The sequence below is a fragment of the Peromyscus californicus genome, unplaced genomic scaffold (assembly GCF_007827085.1).
Source record: "Peromyscus californicus insignis strain IS unplaced genomic scaffold, ASM782708v3 Scaffold_12__1_contigs__length_115047231, whole genome shotgun sequence".
NCBI classification, from domain to species: domain Eukaryota; kingdom Metazoa; phylum Chordata; class Mammalia; order Rodentia; family Cricetidae; genus Peromyscus; species Peromyscus californicus.
This window is the reverse complement of record NW_026294413.1, coordinates 63,846,069-63,871,640: the sequence shown is the minus strand read 5'-3', so window position 1 is coordinate 63,871,640 and position 25,572 is coordinate 63,846,069. Positions and strand designations below refer to the sequence as shown.

The window sequence follows — 25,572 nt, the reverse complement described above, 5'->3', positions numbered from 1 at the left end:
GGGCTCTGGTGACGCAGTTGTCTTTGAGTCATTTTTGTTCTTCTAAGTAACCCCTTACCCATGTTTGCACAGGTGACCCCAATAAATGCACTGATCCACCAAGTTGGACGTTGGTGGCATCTATGCTTCGGTTGGTTATCATTTCCCTGACTAGAGGTTTCTTCACATCTCTCCAGGAACAGCATCATACAACAAATGCCAAAATGTATCAGAGGAAATGTAAGAAATGATAAAGAGATTCGTGGACAAGTTCAGAAGACATCTGGCCAAATATGTCATGATACAAATATGGGCTATGAATCTATAAACAAAAATTTAAGAAAAAGCATTAACAGTGAAAAAGAGAAAAACTCTTTTAAATGAATTCTCTTTCTTTGGTATATGAAGAATAAACATTAGTTCATTGTTCCTTTATTTTAAATGACCTAGAATTCATGTAATAAGAGTTTACTATAACATCCTAATTAGTGGGATTCATAGGAAAATTAGAGAAATTCTTAAAGGGTAACTAATCTCTCCTTACACCCAGAAGACAGAGTTAGAGTCAGCTGTCCCTCTTGAATCTAGACAACCAAGACCACTTATATTCAGAGAGTCTGTGGCCAAGAATGTGGTGGCAACGGCCAGAAGAGTCACATAAGGAAATAAAAGAGTCACTCTTCCCCTGAGTTTACACTCTTGGATGAATGTGAGTTTCCTGTTTGTCTGTATTTTCCACCCTCAAAGGAAAGGAGAATAAGGGAGAAACAAACAGTAAAGCAAGCACGGTCAGCACAGATTTCCACAGAAACATTTTACCTGCATGAGTTTGGTGTCATGTCCGGTATACACAACAACGCCGAAGACCCACTGAGTGTTCCTGAGCTGGGTACCTCTCAGTAAGATCTGGTCAGGCCCGAGGGCAACAGAGCTAAAAAGAAGAAAAATATTTCTATTTCTTGATAATCTGTCAAATAAGCATGCCTTTTCCTTTACATAAGCCTACAATAAATCAAAGTCAAATTTGTGAATTTATGCTTTGCTTGATCTACCTACCCCCACCCCAAATGTCTGCTTTATCCATTCTTCACTATAGCATAGGATAGGGTTTTCTTTCTATAAAATATCAGAGAGGATTATGCCTCATAATCCTGTTATGCAAGAACACTGAAAAAGGGAATGCTAAAAAGCCTCAAGCTTATTCATTTCTGAAAACCAATCTACCACTCAACGTGTGTGTGTGTGTGTGTGTGTGTGTGTGTGTGTGTGTGTGTGTGATATCTACGTGTTCACATGTGTACACACACGTGGAAGCCAGAGGTCAACATCATTTATCTTTCCACCTTATTTTCAAAACGAAGTCTCTCACTGTCACTGATTAAGCTGGCTAGCCAATGGACTTCAGGGATCAGCCAATCTGCGCTGATCTCCCAGCCAATCCCCCAGCACTGGCATTTGCTTTTAATGTAGGCTGGGAATCCAAACTATGGCCCTCACGCATGCATAATAGGCATTTCACTGACTGTGCCATATTCACAGCCCCGTTTCATTCAGCTTTCTGAAGCCAAGCAGAGCTGTAGTGAGGCGCACTGGAGAAGGGCGGGTCTGTCTAGCATGTGCAAGCATTGCAATGCACCACACGGCAAAATCAATTAGTAAAATAGAAACAGTGCTTTGTAGAAGAAAGCTAACAAGAAACTACTCATCTGCCTCCCATGTGTGGGACGCTGAATACACAGCCAGTACCTCTCCGCTGCTCTCCTGCACCACTGAATGCAATTTGAACTGTCTGTTTGGCCTCGTCAGTCACAAGCAAGAAAAAATAAGCCACTTTCTATGAACCCCATGTGAGGTCTTTGGCTTGTTTCTTTTCAAAAATCTGTTCTTTTCTTCGATGTAAGGGAAGTTTTAAATGAATTTAAACAGTGTTTCAGTCTCTCAGAAATGAGCTAAACATGAAGAAATCGCACTGTTTTAAATACTACGAAACTAGGATTTTTCAAAGCTCCAGGAATTCTTGGCCACATTAAAAAGAAGGTGGGGGAGGAGAACAGGAGGAGGAGAAATAATTAAGAAAAGGAGATTTGGACCTCTTCCCATCCAAGTGCAAGTTGCCAGTGAAGTCGTAGAGGTGGCGATTGGGCCCTTCACACTCTATCCTTCCCGACAGTTTCATCAGTACTTCCCGCGTCTGCATGTCGGCTGTGTGGCTCAAGCCCTGAAACGGAAACGATAAGCCAAGGGAGATCAAATACTGCCATCCGTGTCTAAGACACAGCACGGCATTCTGTCAGTCATAGGGACATAATGAGCCATCTGCAATGCGATCACGTGATAAGTCATATAGCACCCCTCCAGACTGCACAGTTTGACACAAAGAAACCGAGATTTCAGCGGTGCAGAAGAGGAAGCCCCAACCCCTGCTAGAGACAGCCATATTTAAATTATAGTTGAGGCACTGAAACATATGACAGAAAGCGATGCTACCACCATCCTGCAATACTGGAGGATCCTTTAACATTCTATAGTATACACCACTCGTTACTCTTTATTCTGAATACTTCCGACCAAAATAGTTTGCTGAACCTCATCAATGCTTCTTCAAACAGAAAAAAATGTAGTCCATAGGAAATAGAAAGACACACAGACAGAATTATTAAATTCAGTTTTGTGAAGCAGAAAAACAAACTCACAAAACAACAACAACATAAAATTCCACAAGGGTCTTCAATGCTCAGTATTTTATTCACAAACGACTATTGTATTGTATCTTACAATACAGTTGTGTGGTAAGTTTTTTTTTTAAATTTGTATCTGTTTTGTGCTGAATTTATTTCTGTGTCATAGGGTTCTTTTTTTTTTGTCCCTGAAAAAAACATTTCATTCGATATATTTGATCGTAATTTCTCTCCTCCCCCAATTCCCTCCCTGTGCCATGAGGCTGTGTTCTATCAGTCTCTCCTAAGGATGTCTTTCCCTTCCATGCAGCTTCCTCTTCTGGCTTTGGAACAATGGTTCCTTTTCAGTGACAATCAGCCAGGCAGCTCAAGCAGGGTTAACTCAACCCAGAGCACTGGAAAGGTGGTGGCCCATCTGCAGATCTTCAGTGACCAGAGGATCTACATCTAAACTTCTGTTGCCCGTTACTCTCGGCATTTTTCAGCATGTGCTACAGAAACTCAGCCCTCCTTTTCAGTCACAGAGCCCTCTGCTTGGCCTGGACACACCTACCAGCCTCACCATGGTGACACTGAATGTCGCATGTTGCTTCTTTAAACATCTTTCAGATACTTTGTAGCTTTTCAGATACGCAGATCCCCATCGGCCTGGACAGTTTCCTACATGTCCTTAAAATGAACCCAGAGATTTGCACCTCTTGTTCTGCACAGTTTATAGGGTTTAGGGGGCAGGGGGTTGGTCAAGACCGTAGTGAACCATTTTCACAGGTGACCCCAGGCAGCTTAGAGGAAGAGTAGTGGGATAGTTCAGGGTATGGAAACAATGTATCTAATGCTTGGCTCTCCACTATTAGAACAGTAGCTCCAACCCCAACGCAAACTGAGGCACCTGGATCTTCCTACTCCACAAGCCCAGAGAGTGGCTTTCTTCTCATTGCCCAACTCAGCCTCATGAGGATGCCCCTGTCCTGAGCACCGTGGGCAGAGCTTAGGAAGATACAAATGAGTCATGATACACTAAGCTGATGAAACTCATTTTCTAAGCTTCCTAGCCTCCTTAACAAGGTTTCCTCATAATTGGGGGCACAGACTTTCGTAGCTTCCACTAGGAATTAATGTGTCATTTCATGGCTGAACAACTTTTTCTCCACAAGGTGCACGGGGAGGGGGGGGGTATTTGCGTCATATATTTGCAGCCTGACCTCCTGTAGCAATGTGAGTCACGAAGTGACTTTACCTGTCGGATTTTAAGGTTCGTCTCCCCATCCAGGTTAGCGGTTTCAACATAGCACATCCCCTGAGGCTCACTATGAGGAAGGGGAAAGGCCAAGGTTAGTACCATCCTCCCCACAAATGGCCAGCTCATGAAACCTCTGCTGTGGAAACCGTTTGCTGGCCGCCCTTCAAATACACTATTATAAATGCTGTTCTAGTAACACAACGGATGGGAGAGGGAGCTACACACTCATCTGCGGAGCTCAACACCAATAATCCAGTTTCATCTCCATGTGCTTGGTCTTGACTGGACCGTGACCGAGAATGGATGCGAAGGGGGCAGGCCTTTGTACTGGAATGAGAATAAAACCCACTCATGAGACAGAGTGATTCTCACAGGCTGAGGACCCTCCTGCCCCTGACCAAAAGCGTTACCCTGGCAGGCTCAGAACAAACACATCTTTAAGAAAATTAGAGCCATAGGAATTAAAAGAGGCCCAAGCCAGGCCGGCCATTGTTTCCCTACATGTGTCCCAATGTCAGAGGGCAACTCTTCAGTCAATTTTAAGAAGAGCGTAAAAGTGAGCAGAGTATACACTATATTCCCACCTCCAGCCTCCTGGTTCAAGTTAGTCAGTAGAGTTAGTGGTCGAGAAAGGACTCTCCCCGATGCTACTTTGAGGGGCCATAGGACTTTGGAAAGATCTTTAAGTTCTCTGTGCCTTGGTTTTTCCATGAACTAATACGAAAGGTATCTGGGGTTAAAAGCCATTGATTAGGCTGCTCACAGAAAACACCCAGTCAGATACGAGGAGCCCCCCAAAGCTGCTGTCAGTGTAGCAAACCATCTATGGTAACTCAGCTTACCTGAGGTCACAGACAAATTACCTGGCCCAAACTGCCAACTGACATATTCTAATAGTTTCTTCATTCCTACTGAATAGGGCCAATGAGTCACACCCATTGTTTATGGCTCTTTCTCCCTCCATAGGTTTGGGTCCTGTCTTTAAACCTTTTATCCCTTGGTTCCTAACATGGGATAAATCTTACACAAGGAACATGGCTGCAATCCAAGAAAACACAAACTGCTTAAGCACCTGCATTTCCCAGCAGCATATAAATAGAGGGATTATCGACTTAACAATGCATACTATCACCTTGAACTCCAGAACAGAAGGTCTCTGTTACCCTGGATTTGGCTTTCCATTATTTGCAGTATGTGTTTCACACACGGAGCCAAGAAGGCCAAGGGTGGTGGTACCCAGCTCAGCATGCACATCCCTGTGTGGCGATGACTGTTTCTAGTACAAAACTGCCCAAGGTGCGGTAACTGTTTGGGGTAAGAGCAAAGAGCAGGGCCACCTGCAGGCTGTGTCTATGATGAGAAAAGGCCTCAGATTCTCAGAACAGTTGTTCACAGGCAGCATTGAAGGCTAGAGGACAGATTGCCAGCTGGACTGACCAAGAAAGGGCTCAAGTCTCAGCTACACTGCCTCCTGGTGTCACTGAACATTCACTCCCTTTACCAGTGTCTTGGCCGGTGAGGACTACCCTACAGTCACTGGGAGCTAAAGCCGTCAATACCAGCAGAAAGGTTCTAAAAACCTCAGGGGATGAACAGGAGACAACACCAAATCAAACCAAAAAGGAGCAGCTAAGGGTCACAGCAGAGAAGGCAATTAACAAAGGTCCAGGCTGAGCATCCCTAACTTATCCAAAATGCTGGAGGCTAGACGTATTCCCAATGTTCTACTCTTTCGAATTTTTAAATATTTGCATAGACTTTAACAACTGAACATCTCAAATCTCAACATTTGAAATCCAAAATGCTCCCCAAATCCAAAATTAAAGTTCATTAGGGATGCTCAGCTTGTAAAGGTCAGGGTTGTGGGAGAAGAACTCATGGGAAAGAAGAGAAAAGATGAATCAAGATTTCTGCAGTTCATTTAGTACTTTATTGTCCTTAACATTCATTTCAAAACCTGTGCCCACTGGCACACCTGACCTGGAGGAGAACAGGACCATGTCTGCTGGAAGATACTGCCCATTGAGGACCTTCACGATGTCTCCCACTGCCACCTAGAGACCAGGGACAGAACAGAAGGCATGAAAAGAAAGAAAGCTCACATGTGATAAGGGTAGTTAAATACGTGAAGAAGAAAATTAGTACATAACTAAGCCACACGCTACAAGAACAAAGGGCAGATGTTTCCACTATGCCACAGCTGGCTTCCATACCCACAAACTCCATGTCTGTGAGTTCAACCAACTATAAATGCAAAATATTTGCAAAGAGAAGTGCAGCTGCCCCAGAGTGGTGGTGCACACCTAGGATCCCAGCGCTTGTAGTTCTGAGGCCAGCCTGAGCTGCACAGGAAACGTCGTCTCAACAAAACACAACAAAAGTAAAAGAGAGGCGATAGCATTAACAAATGAAACCAAAAGCTGCCTGCATGCTGAGCAGCACAGACGATTTTCCTGGCATTGTCTCCTAAGCTACACACCATAGTACTGTTGCCACGGCATTGGGCTTTTTGTAATCTAGAAATTTTACATTTGTGGGAGTACGCAGGCATGTTCTATGCAAACAAATGTTTCTCTAGTTTATATAAAAGACTTGAACATTTATACACTTTGACATCTGTTATTATCAACCTGGAATTAGTCCCTGCAGACAGTGGGGAATGGCCACATGGCATTTTTTATTCTTAATTATAGCTTGTGTGTGTGTGTGTGTGTGTGTGTGTGTGTGTGTGTGTGTGTCTGTCTGTCTGTCTGTCTGTCTGTCTGTCTTTGTGTCTGTGTGTGCATATATTTGCATCTAGGTATAGGTGCTTGTGGAGAAGGGGGTGTCAGAGTCCCCGGGGCTGGAGTTACAGGTAGTCCTGAACCACAGGATGTAAGTTGTTCTCACTTAACCACGGAGCCAACACTCCAGTCCCAGAATTGAAATTCTGCAGTGATGTTTCCTGAAAAGGATTTTAAAAAAGAAAGGAAGGAAGGGAGGGAGGGAAGGGGAAGAGGAATGGACAAGGATGAAGATCATATTTTCTTCCAATTATCCACCCATCTCAAATGCGCAAACATTTCAATAGTTGCTTATGGTAGGGGTGATGCACATGTGGCTCTGAAGCTGGCCTGGGCTACTGGATTGAGTCCCTCTCTAGCTCCCTGAGCCGCTGTGTAACCATGAGAGTGCCTTGCTCTCTCATCTGTGTTACAAGGATAGCAGCCCGTATCTCATGGGACTGCTGACGGGCTCAACTAAGTGAGGTAGCTAAGGTCTCCTGCTTTGCAAATGGGGAAACTGAGCCTTAAAGCAAAATCACTGACTGAGGTCATACAGCCAGAGTAATACAGCCATTATTTTTTTAAATATTTATTGTTGTTGTGTGTGCATTCCATGGTGCACATGTGGAGGTCAGAGGACAATCTCAGGCATGAGTCCTCACCCTCCATCTTGTTTTGGATGCAGGACCTTTCTTGCTGTTTGCCACTATGCTGCACAGTCCAAACGAGCTGGCCACAAGCTTCCAAGAGATTCTTCTGTTTCTCTACCTATCGAGTCATAGGAGCTCTGGGGTCACAGGCGCATGCCACATCTGGCTTTGACGTGGGTTTGGGGGATATTAACTCAGGCTGTCAATATTCCAAGGCAAATTCCTTTACCCACCAGACTATTTCTCCACACAGCCATAATTTAAAAGTGGGCACCCTGGTGGAACGCTGGTGTATGCACCAATTAGAGTGTAAAACTGCATTCTCTATGAGCTGTGCATTCTAACTGGCTCCAGGACCCTCACTTTGAAAGTGGACACCACCATTGGATGGGCAGCACACAATATTTAGTTTTTAAAAAGTATGTGTGTGTGTGTGTGTGTGTGTGTGTGTGTGTGTGTGTGTGTGTACATTAATACTGTAGTATGTGTATGGAATGTGTACACTGTAGAATGTGTATGGATAAGTAGAAGAAAATGTGATTCACTCCAACTTCATGTCCTCACCTTTCACCTCGGATTTTTTGGTTGTTGTTGTTGTTTTCTATTTTATTTATTTGTGTGTGTGTGTGTGTGTGTGTGTGTGTGTGTGTGTGTGTGTGTGTGTATGTGTGAGACAGACGACAGACAGACAAAGACAGAGAGCACATCAGTGAGTATGAGTATATATGTCACAGGGGATGTGTGGAGGTCAGAGGACAATCCCCAGGAGTTTTTTTCCTTGTGCCATGTGGATCCTAGGGATGGAACTCAGGCTGGCAGTAAGCACCTTGGCCTACTGAGCACTGGCCTCCTCCACTTACTTTTGAGACTAAGTGAAAACAGACCACAGCTTAAGGCGTGAAACAGGTGGATAAGCATAGTCTCCCGCAGGGGTTTGGGCATAACTTAATGGACTGTGTCAGTGTGAAGGTCAAAGTCAGAAGAATTCCTTGATGACTCGGAGAAACAGTTCCTAGTGCACGAATAGGTGCAGAGTACAGGAGAGGTGCCGCGCCTTTCTGTCTCTCTTCTACTTAGATTACGATGAGTTTCAAAAGCTACACTCCTGGAAATGACTCGATCACACAGACCAGCAGGTACCATGTAACGTTCTTTTAGGGACTAGAGGTGAGTCAACGGTAAAAGCATTTACCCAGCATGCATAAGGCCCCAGTCCCATCCCTAAACCCACCACCACCACTAAACCCACTAATTTTCTGCTGGGAAATGAGAGGGGTTTGAACAACCATCCCACTGGTGCAGAAGAATGCCTATCAAAGACAAGAACAGCAGACATCAAAGCCCAAACCCCTGGGTCACGTGAAGTTAACATCAAATCGCAAGTCAGTATGTAATCTGAAGGCAGAAGACAGGCACAAATCAAAGCGGAGCCCATAATAACACAGAGCAAACACGGGATGCTCATGCGCACTGAAGACATATTTAAATAAAAATATCTTACATAAATAGTTTAGAAAAAGAAGGAGCAATGAATAAAAACCAGAAAGAAAACTTAGTCCTTTTAAAAAGAAGTGGACTCTTTGCTCCTAATTCAAAGCGAGAAGACAAGTAAAACACCTTTCCCTCGTTTCTAGAGGACACTGGCTTCCCAGGAACCGGGTGCTAAGAGGTTTCAAGGACAATGAGAAGCTGCTAACTCAGAACCTGCAGATGCCTTTCTGTCTGGGTGTCCCTACACATGGTCAACCAGTCCAGGCGTGTGTGGTATTCGCTAAAAGAATTAGTGCAGTGAACAAAACTCTTCTGGGTCCCTGGATTCACGGCAGCCTCAGAAGGCTCCTCCTATCTCTCAATTATAAGCAGCCAAAGGACTCTCTTGAGTTGATTGATCCCACTATTGAGATCTTCCTCCCTGAGATGACCAAAATCACGCAAAGCCCAAGGGCTGCTGTTACAAACGTCACACCTTCACAGGAGTGCAGCTGTGTGTGGCTCTCCAGAACACCCCAATGTTTCCTACCCTCTGTCTTGAACAACATCTTTTCATGACCCCTGCCAAGCTTGCAGGGTGCACTGGGCTGCAGTGAGCTGCCCGGCAACATGGCCAGCAGCAGCCTCTCCTGTGAACTTCAAATGGAAACTCCAGACCTCTGTATTCTAGAAATAGGGCACATGTGTGCTTGACCAGTGCTGGGCACCAAGGATGGCCTGCATGGTTGAGGACAACCGCACAAGAAGACTTCAGCATGAATTCCATGCTTGAACAGTCTCTGGCCTCTGCTAACAGACCCATTTAAGATGGGTCACCATAAAGTACTGAAATTAAAACCACAATGTATCCAGCCCGGCCTACAACAAGGTGGTGATATCCCAAGCACCTGTGGGAGCAGGAAGGAACTCCAGGAGCCCATAGGGCCAGCAGCTCTTGGGCTCAGAATTCACCACTGCAGGTCCCACTACTACTTCAAGTGGTGCCAAGACACTTGGATGCAAGTCATTCTTCATCTGGCCAATGCTTGTGCCTGTCTCAGGATGAAGCAGCAAGAAGACCCCTGAGAAATGGAGGAGCTATGATGATTCTCCATTTCCCACTGCACGGGTACCAGTTCTCCCCTGGTAATTCTGCCTTTTGACCAAGAACCATCACACTGAACTTCCAAAGTGTAGGAGGCCAAGGAGGCCACAGGGGTTATAGGGTTCCACAAAACACGACAAAGGGGAGTTTTCTTGAAAGGGTAGATGGTTCTAAACTGGGTAAAGTCAAATGAAAACCACAGTGAGTGTTGTAGGCACACTGGCAACATTGTTTCCCATTCAAAGGCCACAAGAGGCACTTACTGTAACTTAGATATGTAAGCAAGAAACAATACTTGAAGCTGCCCTTCTAAAACATTGTTTTCTCTTTCAAAATAAAGATAAACAAACAACAAGAAGAAAAACCCATCAGTTTTGAGTGCTAGAATGATTGGCATCTCTAAAATTAACACTATGTGTCCACCAACAAGGCCCAGCTCAGATAGCTGGATAAAAGGGAGGCACAGCAAGGCAGATCTCTGTGAGTTCGAGGCCAGCTGGTCTACAAAGCGAGATCCAGTACAGGCACCAAAACTACACAGAGAAACCCTGTCTTGGGAAAAAAAAAAAAACAACAACAAAAACAAGAACCTGCTGGCTTTTCAGATACAAAACACCAAAACAGCACAGGTGATTTCAGTCAACAACAACAACAATAACATCTTTCCTCCATGAACTCAGCCCTCACCCTGCCAGCGGCAGGGAGAAAAATCCCTCTTATTACCACTCTGAGGACAAAAGCAGTAACTGGTTCCACACCCTGCCCAGGAACCCTGCTCACACCCAGAGATCACCCTGCCCGGGAACCCTGCTCACACCCAGAGATCACCCTGCCCGGGAACCCTGCTCACACCCAGAGATCACCCTGCCCGGGAACCCTGCTCACACTCAGAGATCACCCTGCCCGGGAACCCTGCTCACACCCAGAGATCTTTCCACCAAACACATCTGAAGTGAGAATCTCCAAAGTTAAAAGATAACAGCTCTAAACATTTGAATTTAGGTGAAGGAAGACAAGAGACCACGGAAATGTTTCTCACATGGGGTTTAGAGACTGTTAAGTGCGGTGAGGTTCCAGAACTATCCTTGGAGAATAAAGATGTCCACAGCTTGAACATTAGGTCCTTACAGAAGGGGTCAGAAAGGAGGGAGCACATGGCAGTTCTCACGGGAACGCAGACTACATGAGAAAACTCATATAAAGTAGACACGGCCTTGGCCTTACAGCAAATTTTATATTGCCATCAACATCAGCAATCTGTGACAAGTCTCCAAATCAATATTTCCTGGCATTAGCTTTAAAACTGATTCTTACCTCTTTCCATATGATAGTATGCCACATACCATTTCTTAACACTGTAAAAGAAGAAACAATGAATTGGTTAGTAATGCAGAGACTCAAAATAAAATGTCAGCTTTCTACAACCCCAAAAAAGGCTCTGTGAAACTTGTATTTATTAATCCTAACAAATCATATCCTTGGCAGAATGGTAGATGACCAAACATGCCAATATAGGCCTCCATATGTGTACCTCTCCAACACATGAGTTTATGTGTGCACGTAAGCGAACCAAATTTATATTTAGCCCAGGAGTAGAAAAGGCTTGGTGTTACATAATTCCAATAGAAACAAGAACAGCAACAAAAAACTGAATTGATACAAAACCCAAAATAATAAGGAAAGTGAGTAACAATCACGGCTGTGGAGCCATGAAACTTCTACAGACATCAGCTAATTTCTGAAAATCTTGTCTCCAGAGTATAAAATCCCATTGATATCTTATAAAGACTAACATTTTATTTTAGCACTCATCTATTTCTTGAAAGATTTTGTAGATAATGTTCCCAGCTTAATCTCAATGTCAATAGCCATGATCAAGCGTTACTTAAGCACAGGACTCGTTCCTAAACAAACAACGGAAAGAGAGACTGAGCCTGGTAGCTTACCTATTGTTTTCTTCTTGTTAACTGCATTATCTGCCTTATGTCGCTTCTGTAACAGGAAAAAAGCAAAGGTTCTCACATCCAAATGTTCCAGATGAATAATTGAAATGGAAAGCAGTAAAGCCAGAGGGTAATGGGGGCCAAGAACCCTACAATGCTAATGCTGTAGATTTAAGCTGGGTGGTTCGCCATCCATCTGTCAGCACTGACTAGATCTCGATGAGACTACTTGAAGCTTAGGTGACTTTTTGGTTCTAATGATTTACAAGCCCTTCAACGTTTCAAATTCCTCACAGTTATTTGTGGACGGCCTGAAACAATGACTCAGTATTATAAACCCAACGACAAAGAGCAGGTTTCATTCTCAAGTTAATTTACTACGTATTCCATGAAGTATATAAGTGAGGGGAATCAAGTGTGTGTGTGTGTGTGTGTGTGTGTGTGTGTGTGTGTGTGTGTGTGTGTGTGTGTATGTGTGTGTGTGTTTGTGTGTGTGTGTGTGCAAAATGGAGAGATGGAGGGAGATAATGGCAACGTGGTTGTAGCCAATGAGGTGTGAGGGAAGCGTGAGAAGGAAGTTTCTTGGAGAATTACTTCAGACATAAGAAGCACAAAGCTGCTTGCAGACAGTGCTAACTAAAGGCTTCATCTGATACCTGAATACAGGCACTCTAAAGCAAGATACAAGGACTAATAGCGATAAACACCAGCCAAGTTCTAACAAAATGATCCAGAACATAGAAGTGCCTCGGAATCACTGCACAGGCATCGAGGAGTCTTGAAGTATCTCTTCCTCCCCAGAAAACGCCACTACTCCCCTAGCAGCTGGTTAGCTGTAGCCCTATTTCCTGTTACAAGCATTTCATCCAGTCACATATACTTCAAATGTCATGATACGATGTTGTATTATGTAGAGTCAAAAACTTACAAAATCTTCTACAATCTCTTTGATGCCTGCAATTGTTAAAATGATGATCAATGGCACCAGGGTGGTGTATCGTCCTGTTGGCGATACGTCTGGAATTTGCTGTAAGAAAACACAAGATGGTGTGGCATGTGAGCCTCTCCACAGAGAAGGAAAACATGGCGCTCAACCCCCACTCTCCCTAGTCTGGTCCATTTCCGTTACACAACAAAAGCCCTACTAGTTAAAAAACTAGCTAAGTAGTTTACATTTGAAAGTTCATCTGACATGGCAATGTGCTTGGGTTAGAAGTATGACCTTCATGGCCAAAATACATGCATGGTATATATGTTTGAAATATCACAATGGAATATAGTGTCTGATATAATGAATATGTATTAATAAAAAAGTGAACACGACAAGTATGACCCATAAGAACCAGTTCCCCTTCCCTTTTTAGTATCTACTTTTTTTCAAGGAATTCTCTCCCAAATCTGTTTTGTACAAAGACCATGTTTGTTCACTCTAGTGATTATTTGAGAAGGCAAATAACTGCAAATAGTCCAACATTTTTCCAATAAAGATACTTGCTAGTAAAATCTCATTTTGCACATAACTGAGTTTGCAAATTTCAAGTACTTAAAGAACCCATTACCTGCAGTAAGGCAATAAATAGGAAGAAGGCATTAGCAGCTCTCCTAATCTGCTCATACAAGAATCGAGGTAGAAATGTCAACACGCTGTACTTGGCCGTACTGAAAGTACAAAGAAAAGCACTACTATTAGCTAAAGAGGTAACCCTTAAATAACAACAAAGTGACCCCCAACAGTATGTCCCGTGTAGAGGGACGCAGCTGATCAGAGAAGCTTCCAATGTGATTTCAGTTCAAACTTTGAATACTCAACTTTCCCATGTGGTGACCAGGCCACTTATCCCATCTGGGAGCCACATGCCTATAAGAGCAACACTTGTGAATAGCAGTTCAATGAACCCCTGTGCACATGAGACACTGTGTGTTTCACCCACACCTGAATAGTTTCCATTCCTCGCCCCTACCATGCACCCTTTACTTGGCAAACTTTGCTCAGACTTGGGCTTTACCTGGCTACTTTCTCCCTCCACCCTGCAGCCTCTTAATGAGTGACCTGTCTACCATCTCACCCCCGTTACATCATTAGCTTCCATGACATTTGGTCAAATTCTAAAGGACTCTTCTGCCTTTAAACCCACAGAGGTTATTCTCATATCATGTTGTCTTTGCTTTAACTCATACATCAGTCCTCTGCATTCATAGATTAAAAAGAAATATTTGAAAGGAAATTGTATCTGTACTGAATACATACAAGCTTTTTCGTTATGATTCCCCTTTTCAGCACACGATAACGATGATTTCCACAGCATGTATTGCACTGAGGAATGTAAGTCATCTAGATACAATCCAAAAGTATGGAAGGAAGTTGTGTAGGTTCTGTGTACAAGCAATTCCAAACATATGCCAGCACCCTTCTCCTTGTGAGTGTGAATATTTGGCTAGCAGTAGGACCTGGGAACTGGGGTGAAATGACCCCAATGAAAGTGTTTACTGCTGGTCACCCAGTCTCTCCCTACATATTGTGTGTCATGGGACCCATGGTGTGGCTGAGGTCCAAGGCGTGGACTTGAGCTCTGGCAGCTGGTTGTGAAGGTGCACACATTGGACCCTGGTCATTTCCCTCCCAGGACAAAAGCTTTCAACATTTCTCAGGAGAGGACAAGGCTGGGGGAAGGAGTGTTCTAGTGGGATTGAACAAGTATGGGAGACAATCTATCAGAAAATCGAGCCCAGGAAAAATGTGGGTCTGTAGCTTATTCATCATCCCAAACCACAAAGCTGCCCGGGAGCCAGAGTACAGAACACAGGAAAAAGAAGGCATCTTCAGGGCTGCTGGCTGTGCTGGCTCCCCAGCACAAGAAAGGCTGGAACTGATCATTCTGAATTTCCCCAGCAGCTCAAAGTGTGTTTTCCCTTGAAGAAGCCTCCAGAAACCTGCCAGCTGGACCAGCTTAGCACACATCTTCCAACTGTGAACAGTAAGTCCACAAGAACCTTGAAGGCAGCCATACCACCTCTTCTCTTGCGTACATGCAAAACACACATCTGCTCAACAGTAAGGGGGACATTTAACAGCCACTGAAAGAGTAGAAGGCCATGCTGAAGTCCCCACAAGATGCTGGCCTGATGTATAGACCAGTGCTTCAGACCCATGTTCTGGGAGTCCCACATTCTCCCAGCTCCCTGGAAGACACCATCCCTTCTCTTGAGGACACTCACTTCACAGACTGGAGGTGAAACCCAGTGGCAGGTGCTCTCCTAACATGCTTGTCAAGGCCCTGGCTTTGATCCCTAGTACAACAAAATCAAGCTGCTACCCCCAAACCCTGCCAGGCTTGAAGATGTACATCCCTAATCCTAGCACTAGGGAAGCCAAGGCCAAGGATCATGAGTCCAAGGCCAAGTTAAGCTACTCCGTAAAGTCACCATGTCAAAAACACTGAAGGGGAAAGAAGATAGAAAAGGGGAAAGGAGAAGGGGAGGGAAGGGCAAGGGGAAGAGGAGGAGGAAAGTCACTAAGGGGTTCTAGACTACCAGGATTTGAAGAAGAAGAACAAGAAGGAGGAGAAGGAGGAGGAAGAGGAGGAGGAGGAGGAGGAGGAAGACAATATTAAATGTCCTAAGAACTTATGCGTGTCTTTATATAACAGTTAATTTATTTATTGTTTATTCATTTTATGGTAATGAAGATTATTGTCAAATTCTATTGAAGTGCTTAGTTCTAACTGAAATACTCCAGTCAGTCTCCCATATGCACACAGGATTGTGCATAAAACCAAAGTATGCGGTCTGAATTCTCGTACCTGTGCATAGGCTCATAGACAAAAGCTGCCCCCAGCCTTAAACAGAGAAGCCTCTCTGACAACAAGCAGTGATGAATGCAGACTTGTGGCTGTTCAAGCTGTTAAGAATAAGTGACAGCTGTGAGCTCACTCCTAAAGAAGACATGTCACCACCCCCTCTACGGCTCATGGAATACCGCAGAAGAGGAGGCAGGACGTGTGTAAGAGCTGGAAGGTAAGAGTTGAAGAGCTGTGGAAGGCTATTCTCTAGACTAGTGATTCTCAACTTGTGGGTCATGACCCCTTGGGGGGTTGCATATCAGATATTTACATAATGATACATAACAGTAGCAAAATTACAGTTATGAAGTAGCAACAAAATAATTTTATGGTTGGGGGTCCCCACAACATGAAGAATTATATATATTAAATGGTCTCATCATTAGGAAGGTTGGGAACCCCTGCTCTAGACTCATACCACCATGGCAATCATTAACTCACAACAACTGCGCTCTCTTACACTGAGCTCACATAAGACTAGCCCTAACAACGATCAGTCACAGAAGCAGACGGGGCTCACAGGGCCCTAATGTTTACCACTGAAGTGCTGGCTATTGACAGATTCTGGAAGAGAATTGCCGCCTTTAGTTGTGTCCAAATTGCCCTGGTTAAACTCAGCAGGTCCCGAAACAAAACAAGTAGACATGAGTACAGAAAGTAATTTGTGGAGAGGGGTGGTAGGGAGATGAGAGAGTTACTGGAAATGACCAAGAAACAAGATAACTGAGCTGAGAGTCAGACATTGCTTTACTGTGTGCATGCAATAGGGTGGGTAAAATCAGTTCCAAAACTGAGCCCCAAGTTCAGTTAAACAGCTTTTTTTCCATCCTCTTTTGTCTTACTAGCAATCTAGAGTGGCATATATTTTCATTGGATAGCTAAGTTTACTTCAAAGAATTTATTGAAGTACCCTATATAAGCAGAAACTTTTCCCCAAACAGCAGAATTTACCATAAGCCATTTATAGGGCAGAGTGGAGGGAGGAGGAATTTAGTTACATACGAGTCAGAGTGAGATACTGTAAAGGTGCTAGCTTGTTGCAAACGTTTATAATTGTAGTATAACAAATGTTTCCTAAAGACACAAAGCTATTAAAAAAGAGAACACATTGACAAAGGGGAAAATCAATTAGACATTAGGTTTCTTGCTAGGAACACAGACAGCTAGGGAAACACTTCACATTTTTATACCCAGCCAAACTGCAAGGTATTCTGCACATTCGCTTTTTAGGAAGCTCCTTACTGTACCGGGAGCATCAACAGAACTGGATAGCAATTATTTTCTTACTGGATTGTTGTACACTCCCTATGCACTGAAGAATCCTAGTGAATGCCATAAATATGCAGCTATTTTTTTTTAAAGCAAGGAAATATATATTGCAACCAAGACCTGGGGATATAACTCCAGAAAGTTCTGGGGGTGTCTACTTTACAACATAGCTACAGAGTGACTAATCTGTCAAGAGCTTGCTAGTGTAGACATAGAGACCATTTGACAGGATTATTTCCAAAATATAGAGAAGAGCCAGTATAAAGCTTAGCACTAGAGGGCTCACCTAGCATGCAAGGACCAGGTTCAATGCCTAGCACTGCAAAAATAAAACAAAATACAAATATAGAGAGGTTGGGTGGTAAAAGTGTATAGAGATATTAATATGCAAAATTGTTTAAGCTGAAAGGAGGGGAAATAAGTTATACTAAAAAAAAGAAGTAATCATGGTCCACCACTTCACCATTTAGCCCTAAGGTCAGTAAATTAAATCTTCATTTGTTAAAGATTTCCATGAAGATAATTTCTATACTTAATTTTAAATCACAGTGAAGGACTGTGTAGCTCAGAAGCAGAATATTTTCTTAGCATATGTAAGGCTTTGGGTCCCATCCCCAGCAAAATGATTGTAATACACATACATTCAAATATATGCACACACATGCAGGAAAACTAAATTTCTAAAAAAACAAACAAACAAACAAACAAAACCCCTAAATTCTAATTTTGAAATGTGGTAGAAACCAACAGAAGAAATCAAGACAGAGTCCAAAGTGGTTGTTTCCACAAGAGTAGTACATCAGATTAAAGATTATTTGTTGATTTTCGTGATAATCTGTTCAACTGTTTGAACTTTTAACCACCTGTATATGCTGTTTCCATACCAATTTTAAACCATATTTGAAATTAAAGAGTATCCAGCTAGAACTAGGAAGGAACAGTTGTTCTTTGGAGTAGTTTTAGAATGACCATACATCAGGAGCTGTTTATTAGAAGATGATGTTGGGCTAAAGACCCAATTTGTTTTTTTACTACCCCCACCACAGAATGTCCTGGTAACCCATCCCATCTGATACTGCACCCAACAACCACTTCCTCTGGCCAGTAGCCATGGGGGAGCCCGAGGCTCATGGGTGGAAGGAGGGGAATTCTGGCCTTTTCCCACAAGGGCCTGACAAGCATTAGCTCTCTGATACACATCTGGGTCATCCTTCTTATAAGGCCAGACTTCAGCACCAGGCTTCCTTCCCTCCTACTCCCCCTACAGGGAAATGCAGAACATAGCCCTTCTCCTGTAAGTGGAAGTCACTTTACTCTGAAGAGTGCTAGTCCTTACTAAGTTTTTTGACTCCTTTCATCCTCTGCCAAATTCCCATAACGTTTTTCTTTCTTCTTTTCATCAAACCACATCCTTCTTTTCTGAGCCAACAGCCCAGGGTCATCTACTCCAGCAAGCTTTTCCCCATTCAAGTCCAGGCAAAGTGTACACTGTGTATCAACTCACCTGTTTCAACATAGTGTAAATGAGACAGAGAGAGAGCCAGGTAGACAGTCTGCAGAAGTAGTTTCTTTTTTTATATGGGGATCTCTGAGATGGTCACATCAAACATCCTCTTTAGTCCCTCTCTGTGCCTTGCAGGCTAAATGGACTCTGCAGGCAGATCAACAGCACAGTGCCCTCTGCTGGCCAGCACCACAGCGGCACTTTGTTCAACACAGCACTTCAGTGTGTCTCAGCCATTTCACTAATCCTCCCAAGACATGATGCTTAAGGCACTAACTTCAGTATTTCTCAACCTGTCGGTTGTGACTCCTTTAGGGTCAAATGACCCTTTCATAGGGGTTACAGATCAGATATCCTGAATATCACACATTTACAATTCATAATAGTAGCAATATTATAAGTATGAAGTAGCAACGAAATAATTTTATGTTGGGGGCCACCGCAACATGAGGAGCTGTATTAAAGGGCCACAACATTAGGAAGGTTGAGGACCACTGCCCTACTTAAATGGCTCCATGTACCTTGTTCTTATACATCCACTGATGGATACTTCGTGTAAAAACAACATACTAGCCCTTCCTATGAAATCCTATTTATCTTTTCATTTAACTTACTATAAAGTACAAACCCAGAACTATATTCAGATTTTGTGGATCCTGGATGAAATTGTACATACAAAAGTGGGTGTGACAGTGAAATGCTTACAACACAATGCAAATACTCATGAGAGATTTCCTCACAATATTATAAAGAGTCCTGAAAGTCATTCTTTTTAATGGTTACCTAATAGTCTATAATTTACTCAGTGATTATTTTGTGAACATTGCTTTATTTATACATCACAATAAATACCTGCACTCATATTCATAAGTATTTTGGTGAGCATAATTCCATAAAACAAATTGCCTGAAGTGGGATTTGCAACTCTAAGGGGAATGTGGCTTCTTAAAGGGAGCAATTCACATTTCCTGTGTCCTAACTAATATATTTCTATTTCCAGAGGATCACAGATACTTGGTTATAATACACAGCAGAGAACTTCCCAAACACATTTTTAAACTTCACACTTTACCCAAGAGGAACCCAACTGCTATTTTGTGTCTCTGTCTTCTGATGCTGGGGACTCAGGACCTGAGCATGGCAGGCAAAGGGTCTTGTCCCCAAGCAACAACCCCAGATGTATCATTTGTAACAGTAGCAAAGGGGAGCATTCTTATACGATACCCTACAAACCATAAGTGTTTTTACAGCGCTGGGTCTCATGTCAATAATGTATCACTGTTACATAATTGTTTCTTGATCATTATTAAAGTCAAACATGTCTTCATACATCTGGGGCCATTTGGCTTTATTCCAATATCATTTCCTCATATATTTACTCATTTCACCATCTCTCCGTGTGTGTTTGTCTGTGTGTCTGTCTGACTGTCTGTTTGTATGTATGCACCTGTGTATGGAGGCCAGAGCAAGACTTCAGGTGTCAGCTATGGGGAGACAGACTGACCCCAGATTTTCTCTGAGGTCCTGATAAATAGACAAAGTGAACTTCAGTTCTATCTCATTATCTAGGATAAGACTTGGCCATGCCTGTCTGGGGCTGGAGCCAGTGCCTCAAAGGAGCCAAGGTTGTGGTTTCTGTGGAACCAACTCTTCCCTTTGGCTGTGGTTATCAGTCCTAAGGTAGATGAGTCTGAGATAGCCCATCTTCTCTTGGCCAGCATTGTCTGATTTAAATGTCTGCTGACTTCGGCCATCTCCCCCACTGGAAACAGTATATATGATGCTATACTTCTTAATAAACCTGCTTGGCATGAGTCTTCAGCTTACCCAAGACCTCCTTATCCAAGGTTTCAGCTATTGCTTTTTGTCTTCTTTATTCCTAATTCCCAGTTCTCCCCTCGATGTTTGGAACCCTTATTCCTGCAGGTTCCAGGCTGCCAGCTCTATCACTTTCCACCTTACTTACCTGAGACTCAACCAAGCAGTCTCCCTGCTCTCTTCCTCCCCTCATTCCCTGCTCTCACCCTTCTCTGTGCCTAGAGCTAGGCTAAAAGTCAGGGCCCTCACAATCTTCTGATCCCTTGCCTCCACAACACTGGGGTACTGTGTGTGTGTGTGTGTGTGTGTGTGTGTGTGTGTGTGTGTGTGTGTGTGTATGTATGTGTGTGTCCATGCCCATCTTTTTATATGCATCCTAGATATCCTAACTCAGGTATCCTGCAAGAAAGCACTCTTACCCATTGAGTTTTTTCCCAGGTTTTTTTTTTTTTTGGAGGTTGTTAATTTTCTATTTTGAAATAGTCACACTGTGTAGCCTAGGTTAGACCTGAACTTCAGGTCCTTCTGACTACACTTTCTAAATGCTAGGATTATAGAAGAGTACCCATATACCAATATTCAGCTCTTATTTTCTTTTGTTCTTATTTTAATCCTTAAGTATCCATTAGTAAGATTTCTTGCCAGGAGCTGGTAGATTCTTGCTTTTAATATTTGGGTATGTGTGTTTCATTTGAAATATCCATAGAAGTCAGGGGCTGTGGGGCAGGGTTTCAAGGGAGGAAAGAAATAATACAGTAGAAAAGGGTAAATGGTAATAATGGGACAGGAAGAGTTAAATGGGGTGTGAGAATGGAAGAACTGAAAAAGCCATGTGAAAAACAACTACCAAAGAAGCTTCCTACAATACAAAATACATGTACATATACAAAAAAAAAAGGTTTAGATGACATTATCCTATTATAGGGGACAAGACCCTATCTAGACACCACAGGATAACCAATAAAACCTCCAGTACCAGGAAAGAGTTACCTCTCTTTTGAGCTGTTGGCCAATGGGATCCCATAGACCCACACAAAGACAAACTCTTGCTGATGCTCTTAGTTATTCTCCAGAACTTGATAGTAAGACCCTATACTTGAAGACCGAAGACACCTCATACTTGAGTCAAAGAACATAGAAGAAAAAAACTGGTATTGAGCTTCATCCCTGCTGGCTAGTATTCCTACTGCTGAGAAAAGTAATCATCAATCTTATCTAGCTGCAAACCCTGTAAGCCATAACAACAACCAGCCTGACAAGATATGCCCTCTGATGCAATAGTGGTACAACTGTCATGGAAGTAACCAACCACTTTATGAGTGGATTTAACTCCTTTAGGGGAGCCCATACCTCCACAATTATGGGGCCTCTAACCTGTGGCCAGATGGGTTATAGGCCCTCAGGGGACAATCTACTACTATTACACTACTAAAGGGACACTGAATGAAACTGACACCCAACGACTTATCATTGTACCCATAGGTTAATGAACCTCTCAAACCTTATCAGAGAACTTATTCAGCAGATATAAATTAATACAGAGACTCACAATTGGTCATGGTACAGAAAATAAGGGACTGTAGAGTATTCATTCCTAAATGGGATATCTATAACACACTCCCTTCTATCCAAAGCTCGGGAATCATTGCAGTAGAGGAGGCAGAAGGATTGTAAGAGACAGAGGTGGTGGATGACAACAAGGAAACGGTCTTTTCCAAATGTAGCAGGGTGGCTGCACACGTGAATTCACAGAAGCTAGGACAGCATGCACAAGACTTCTGAAAGATCAAGCCAGAAGAAAATCCCAGCATAGAAAGGGGGCATGATCATGAAGCCCTACCCCAGCTAAGAAGTTACTGACAACTGACAGCTATCAATAAAGGGGAAGTTAGTTTTCTATAAGTGTGTAATCCCTAGTAGGTCTAACATGCTCCAGGGGAGAGCCACACACCCAAGAGTACATGGGAAACACTAATTGGACTGGATGAGTTTTTTAAAACTGACATAAACTTGGGAGGGTAGGAATGGGGTGGATCTGGAAAGACATGAGGAGGTACACAGGCAATCAAAGTACAATGTGTGAAATCCTCAAAGAATTATTAAAATATGCATTTAAAAATTCTTTATTCCGTGTGTGTGTGTGTGTGTGTGTGTGTGTGTGTGTGTGTGTGTGTGTTCTTCAATAGTGCTTCTTTGGCTATTTTTATGTCAGTTTTTAATCACAAACCAAAATTTTGGGTTGGACATCATGACTAGAAGAGAGTGTTTTCATTCTAAGCTTCTCTGGAGATTACCTTAAAGTCATACACCACATGCTCTGTGATAAAGCAAATTCTCAAAAGATTTGGCTTCAAAAACTGTTAAGTCATCATTTTGGCAGTGTGCACCTAGAGTTTTTCTACAACTCTCTACATGAAGATTAATGATTCTAATTACTACTAATGCAAAACTCATTAATCTAAGACAAATCCATAGTATTTATCCAATAGTTTGTTCAATTTCTCAACAGTCCGTATTTTCCAATAAAAAATACACAGATGACATGGCTCAATTGTGAAAATCTTTGTTTACTGAAAGTCAATGACAATAGCAACTCCAAAATTTTTCTGAAAGGTGAACAACAAAGACACATAAATTAGACGAATGCACACAAACTCTGGTTAGAAAAAAAGACATTTTTTTTCTCTACAAGAAACCCCTTGTAACTCCACTAACACAGAGGGTCATTTTCCCCCCTGACTACAGTCAGGAGACCTGGTGCTGGCACTAACAACAACGTCCCAGACTTCTCTACCATGTCACCACAGCCTCGGCTGGTACTCTATTGTTCCTCCTCCAGATTCCTGGCTGTGTTCCTCACAGGAGGGTAGAAAGTGGAGGATTCCACACCTCTCTCTGGGAATGGGGATGTCCCCAAGCTTCCTCAGCTCCTGTGCTGTGGGCCCTGGTCAAATCCCTGTTCTGCACTAGGCATGCTTGGAACACAATTGCTCAGGAGTCCCTGTTATAATGCCTTCCCAAGGCAACCTGTCTCCTGGATGTGGCCTCTTTGCTTTATTTACAGGATATTCCCCAGTCCATCCCCAGAGGGAGTCAGGGTTAGGCGCCAAGTTGAACAGGGAGCTCTGTATGCATTGCACAGACAGAAAAAGAAACAAAACAAAAACATCTGTCGTCTCCCCTCAAGTGAATCTCACTGAACTAGAAATAATCAAAACATTTAGGAAAAGGAACGGAAGCAGGGCTGGATGGAGAGATGGCACAGAAGTTTAGAGTGCTTGCAGCTCTTTCAGAGAACCCAAGTTCAGTTCCCAACACCTACATCAGTCAGCTCCCAACCACCTGTAACTCCAGGGGATCCCTGCCTTCTTCTGGCCTCCATGCATATCCCACCCACACACATGCATACACACACACACACACACACGTACGCACATGCACATACTCACTCACTCATGAGTGCACACACTACCCTGTCCACCCTCTCTGAATGTCACCATCATTTATGAAGTTATCTGACTGTGGGTGCTGCTGTCGGCTTGAAAGGCTAACATTGTCCTCTATGTATTACCCTACAGGAGGGTGAGAAAGGCATTCTTCAACTTCTGTCTGTCCAACCCGGGCTATGAATCACTTTTGTTGAAATCTAGTCCCCTTTGGGTATCAGAAACATCATCAGATATTCATTGAAAGTATCTGGGCTTCAATATTTGACAGTAAAACCATTTTTAATGATATCATATTGCAATAAGGCTGGAAGCCTGAAGACTTCTGGAGACAGACAGTTGGTTATTTTTCACATTTTTCATTCATTCCTTCCAAGGTTACTTTGACTGGTAAGAAGTTCCTATTGCCACCACCTTCTGATTCATTTCCAACAGAATACATGTCATATTTAAAACCACTCTAGGACACAAGTAACAGCTAGTCTAGTATTTGAGAACATGTTGTATGCTAGCTTCTTGACCCAGGACCTTGACTCCAGGGCAAACAATAAGGGTGCCCTAGAGAAAACAATCCATAATCCTTGCCCGTGTTTGAGTTGGGAGTCACACCATTCCTGCGTGAGAGGGAGGGCTGAGGGTGATGCCCAGAATGAGGATTTACTTCCCACTAGTTTAGTGATTAATATGCACCAGGTAACTGACCTTGGAAACACATTGATTAGGCAGATGCCAATTTACAAGGCTAGAAATGTCCTTAAAGAAGAGATCTAGCTTGCTGGGGACCAAGTCACTGTGGAGCTAAGCTGCAATGGCACGGTGCTGGCCTTGGCTCTCCTCTTATATGCAGAGCACTGGACACAGGTGGAGAGGCAGGAGCTAAGTCTGAGGTGGGCACTGATGTCTGTTCACTGATGTCTGTTCAACATTCCAATTCATCCAGCTTGAGTCTGTGTTGGAATACACTGGCTTTTGCAGAGACTCCTTTAAATAATGATGGTCCAGTTGGGTGGGGGTTATTAAGTGTAGCCACAGCTGGCTTGTATGAGTTAACGGGGACTATTGGGGTGCAGCCCCTCGACAGTCCTCTCCCAGGGTCCATGGAAGAATCTACAACCAGCTGATAATCTAATCTTAGATGATATGAAATGAATCTACGTACACGAAATTCTTTAGTCCATTCACTTTATTCTTCTGAGTCAGTTCTCTCTACACAGCTTCTTTTCTGCTCTCATGCTTAGCTCCTTTCTTGCTAGATTTCTCTCTATATTTATCTGCTGTATCCTCTAAGTGCTATCTTAATTCCTTCATCTAGTTCTGCCCTGTCTATGTTCTCATTCATTTAGTTCTTTTCCATCTTAGCTCCTCTCCCATATCCTTCTCTCTCATCCTGTTCTTCCTCATCTTGTTCTTCCCCACCTGGTTCTTCCTCATCTTCAATCTCATCCTTCTAGTTCTCTCTTCTAGTCCTCTAATCTAGTTCTCCTCCAGTCTAGTTCTCTTCCCATCTAGTTCTTCCCATCTCAGTTCATTCCCCTCCAGTTCTTACCCATCTAGTTCTTCCATTCTCTTTTTTCTTCTCCATCTTGCTCTGAAAATAAAACTGCCTTTTATCCCTTTGTCCCTTATTTCTCCAAGCTATCTCTGCTCCCACCATTTCTGGAAGGGCAGGGGAAGTGTGCTCAGTCACTAAACAACTTGGCTAGGCAACTTCCCTCACAGCTAGAAGTACCTGTAAAGTAGGAACCCTTTAATTCTGAGTTAACTGTTAAGGATGGATCTAAAACTAGAGATAAGACTTTGGAAAGGAGAAAGTTAAGCTTAATTAGCACATCTGCCAGGTCTTCTCAAACAGATCATCTGGATGCT

The 25,572-nt window shown here is 43.1% G+C and overlaps 1 protein-coding gene across 5 annotated transcripts in view; it reads right to left on the bottom strand.

The window, feature by feature from the left end:
- Nucleotides 1–25,572, bottom strand: part of Atp8a2 (ATPase phospholipid transporting 8A2) — a 563,932-nt gene that overhangs the window by 414,160 nt on the left and 124,200 nt on the right. For all 5 annotated transcript variants that reach the window (XM_052733058.1, XM_052733056.1, XM_052733061.1 and 2 more), the window contains exons 3-10: nt 13,390–13,489; nt 12,759–12,857; nt 11,834–11,879; nt 11,202–11,242; nt 5,878–5,951; nt 3,895–3,964; nt 2,070–2,197; nt 799–910 (exon numbers count right to left, since the gene is read on the bottom strand). In XM_052733058.1, the coding sequence (XP_052589018.1) occupies nt 799–910; nt 2,070–2,197; nt 3,895–3,964; nt 5,878–5,951; nt 11,202–11,242; nt 11,834–11,879; nt 12,759–12,857; nt 13,390–13,489 (670 nt within the window). The remainder of the gene's footprint in view (nt 1–798; nt 911–2,069; nt 2,198–3,894; nt 3,965–5,877; nt 5,952–11,201; nt 11,243–11,833; nt 11,880–12,758; nt 12,858–13,389; nt 13,490–25,572) is intronic.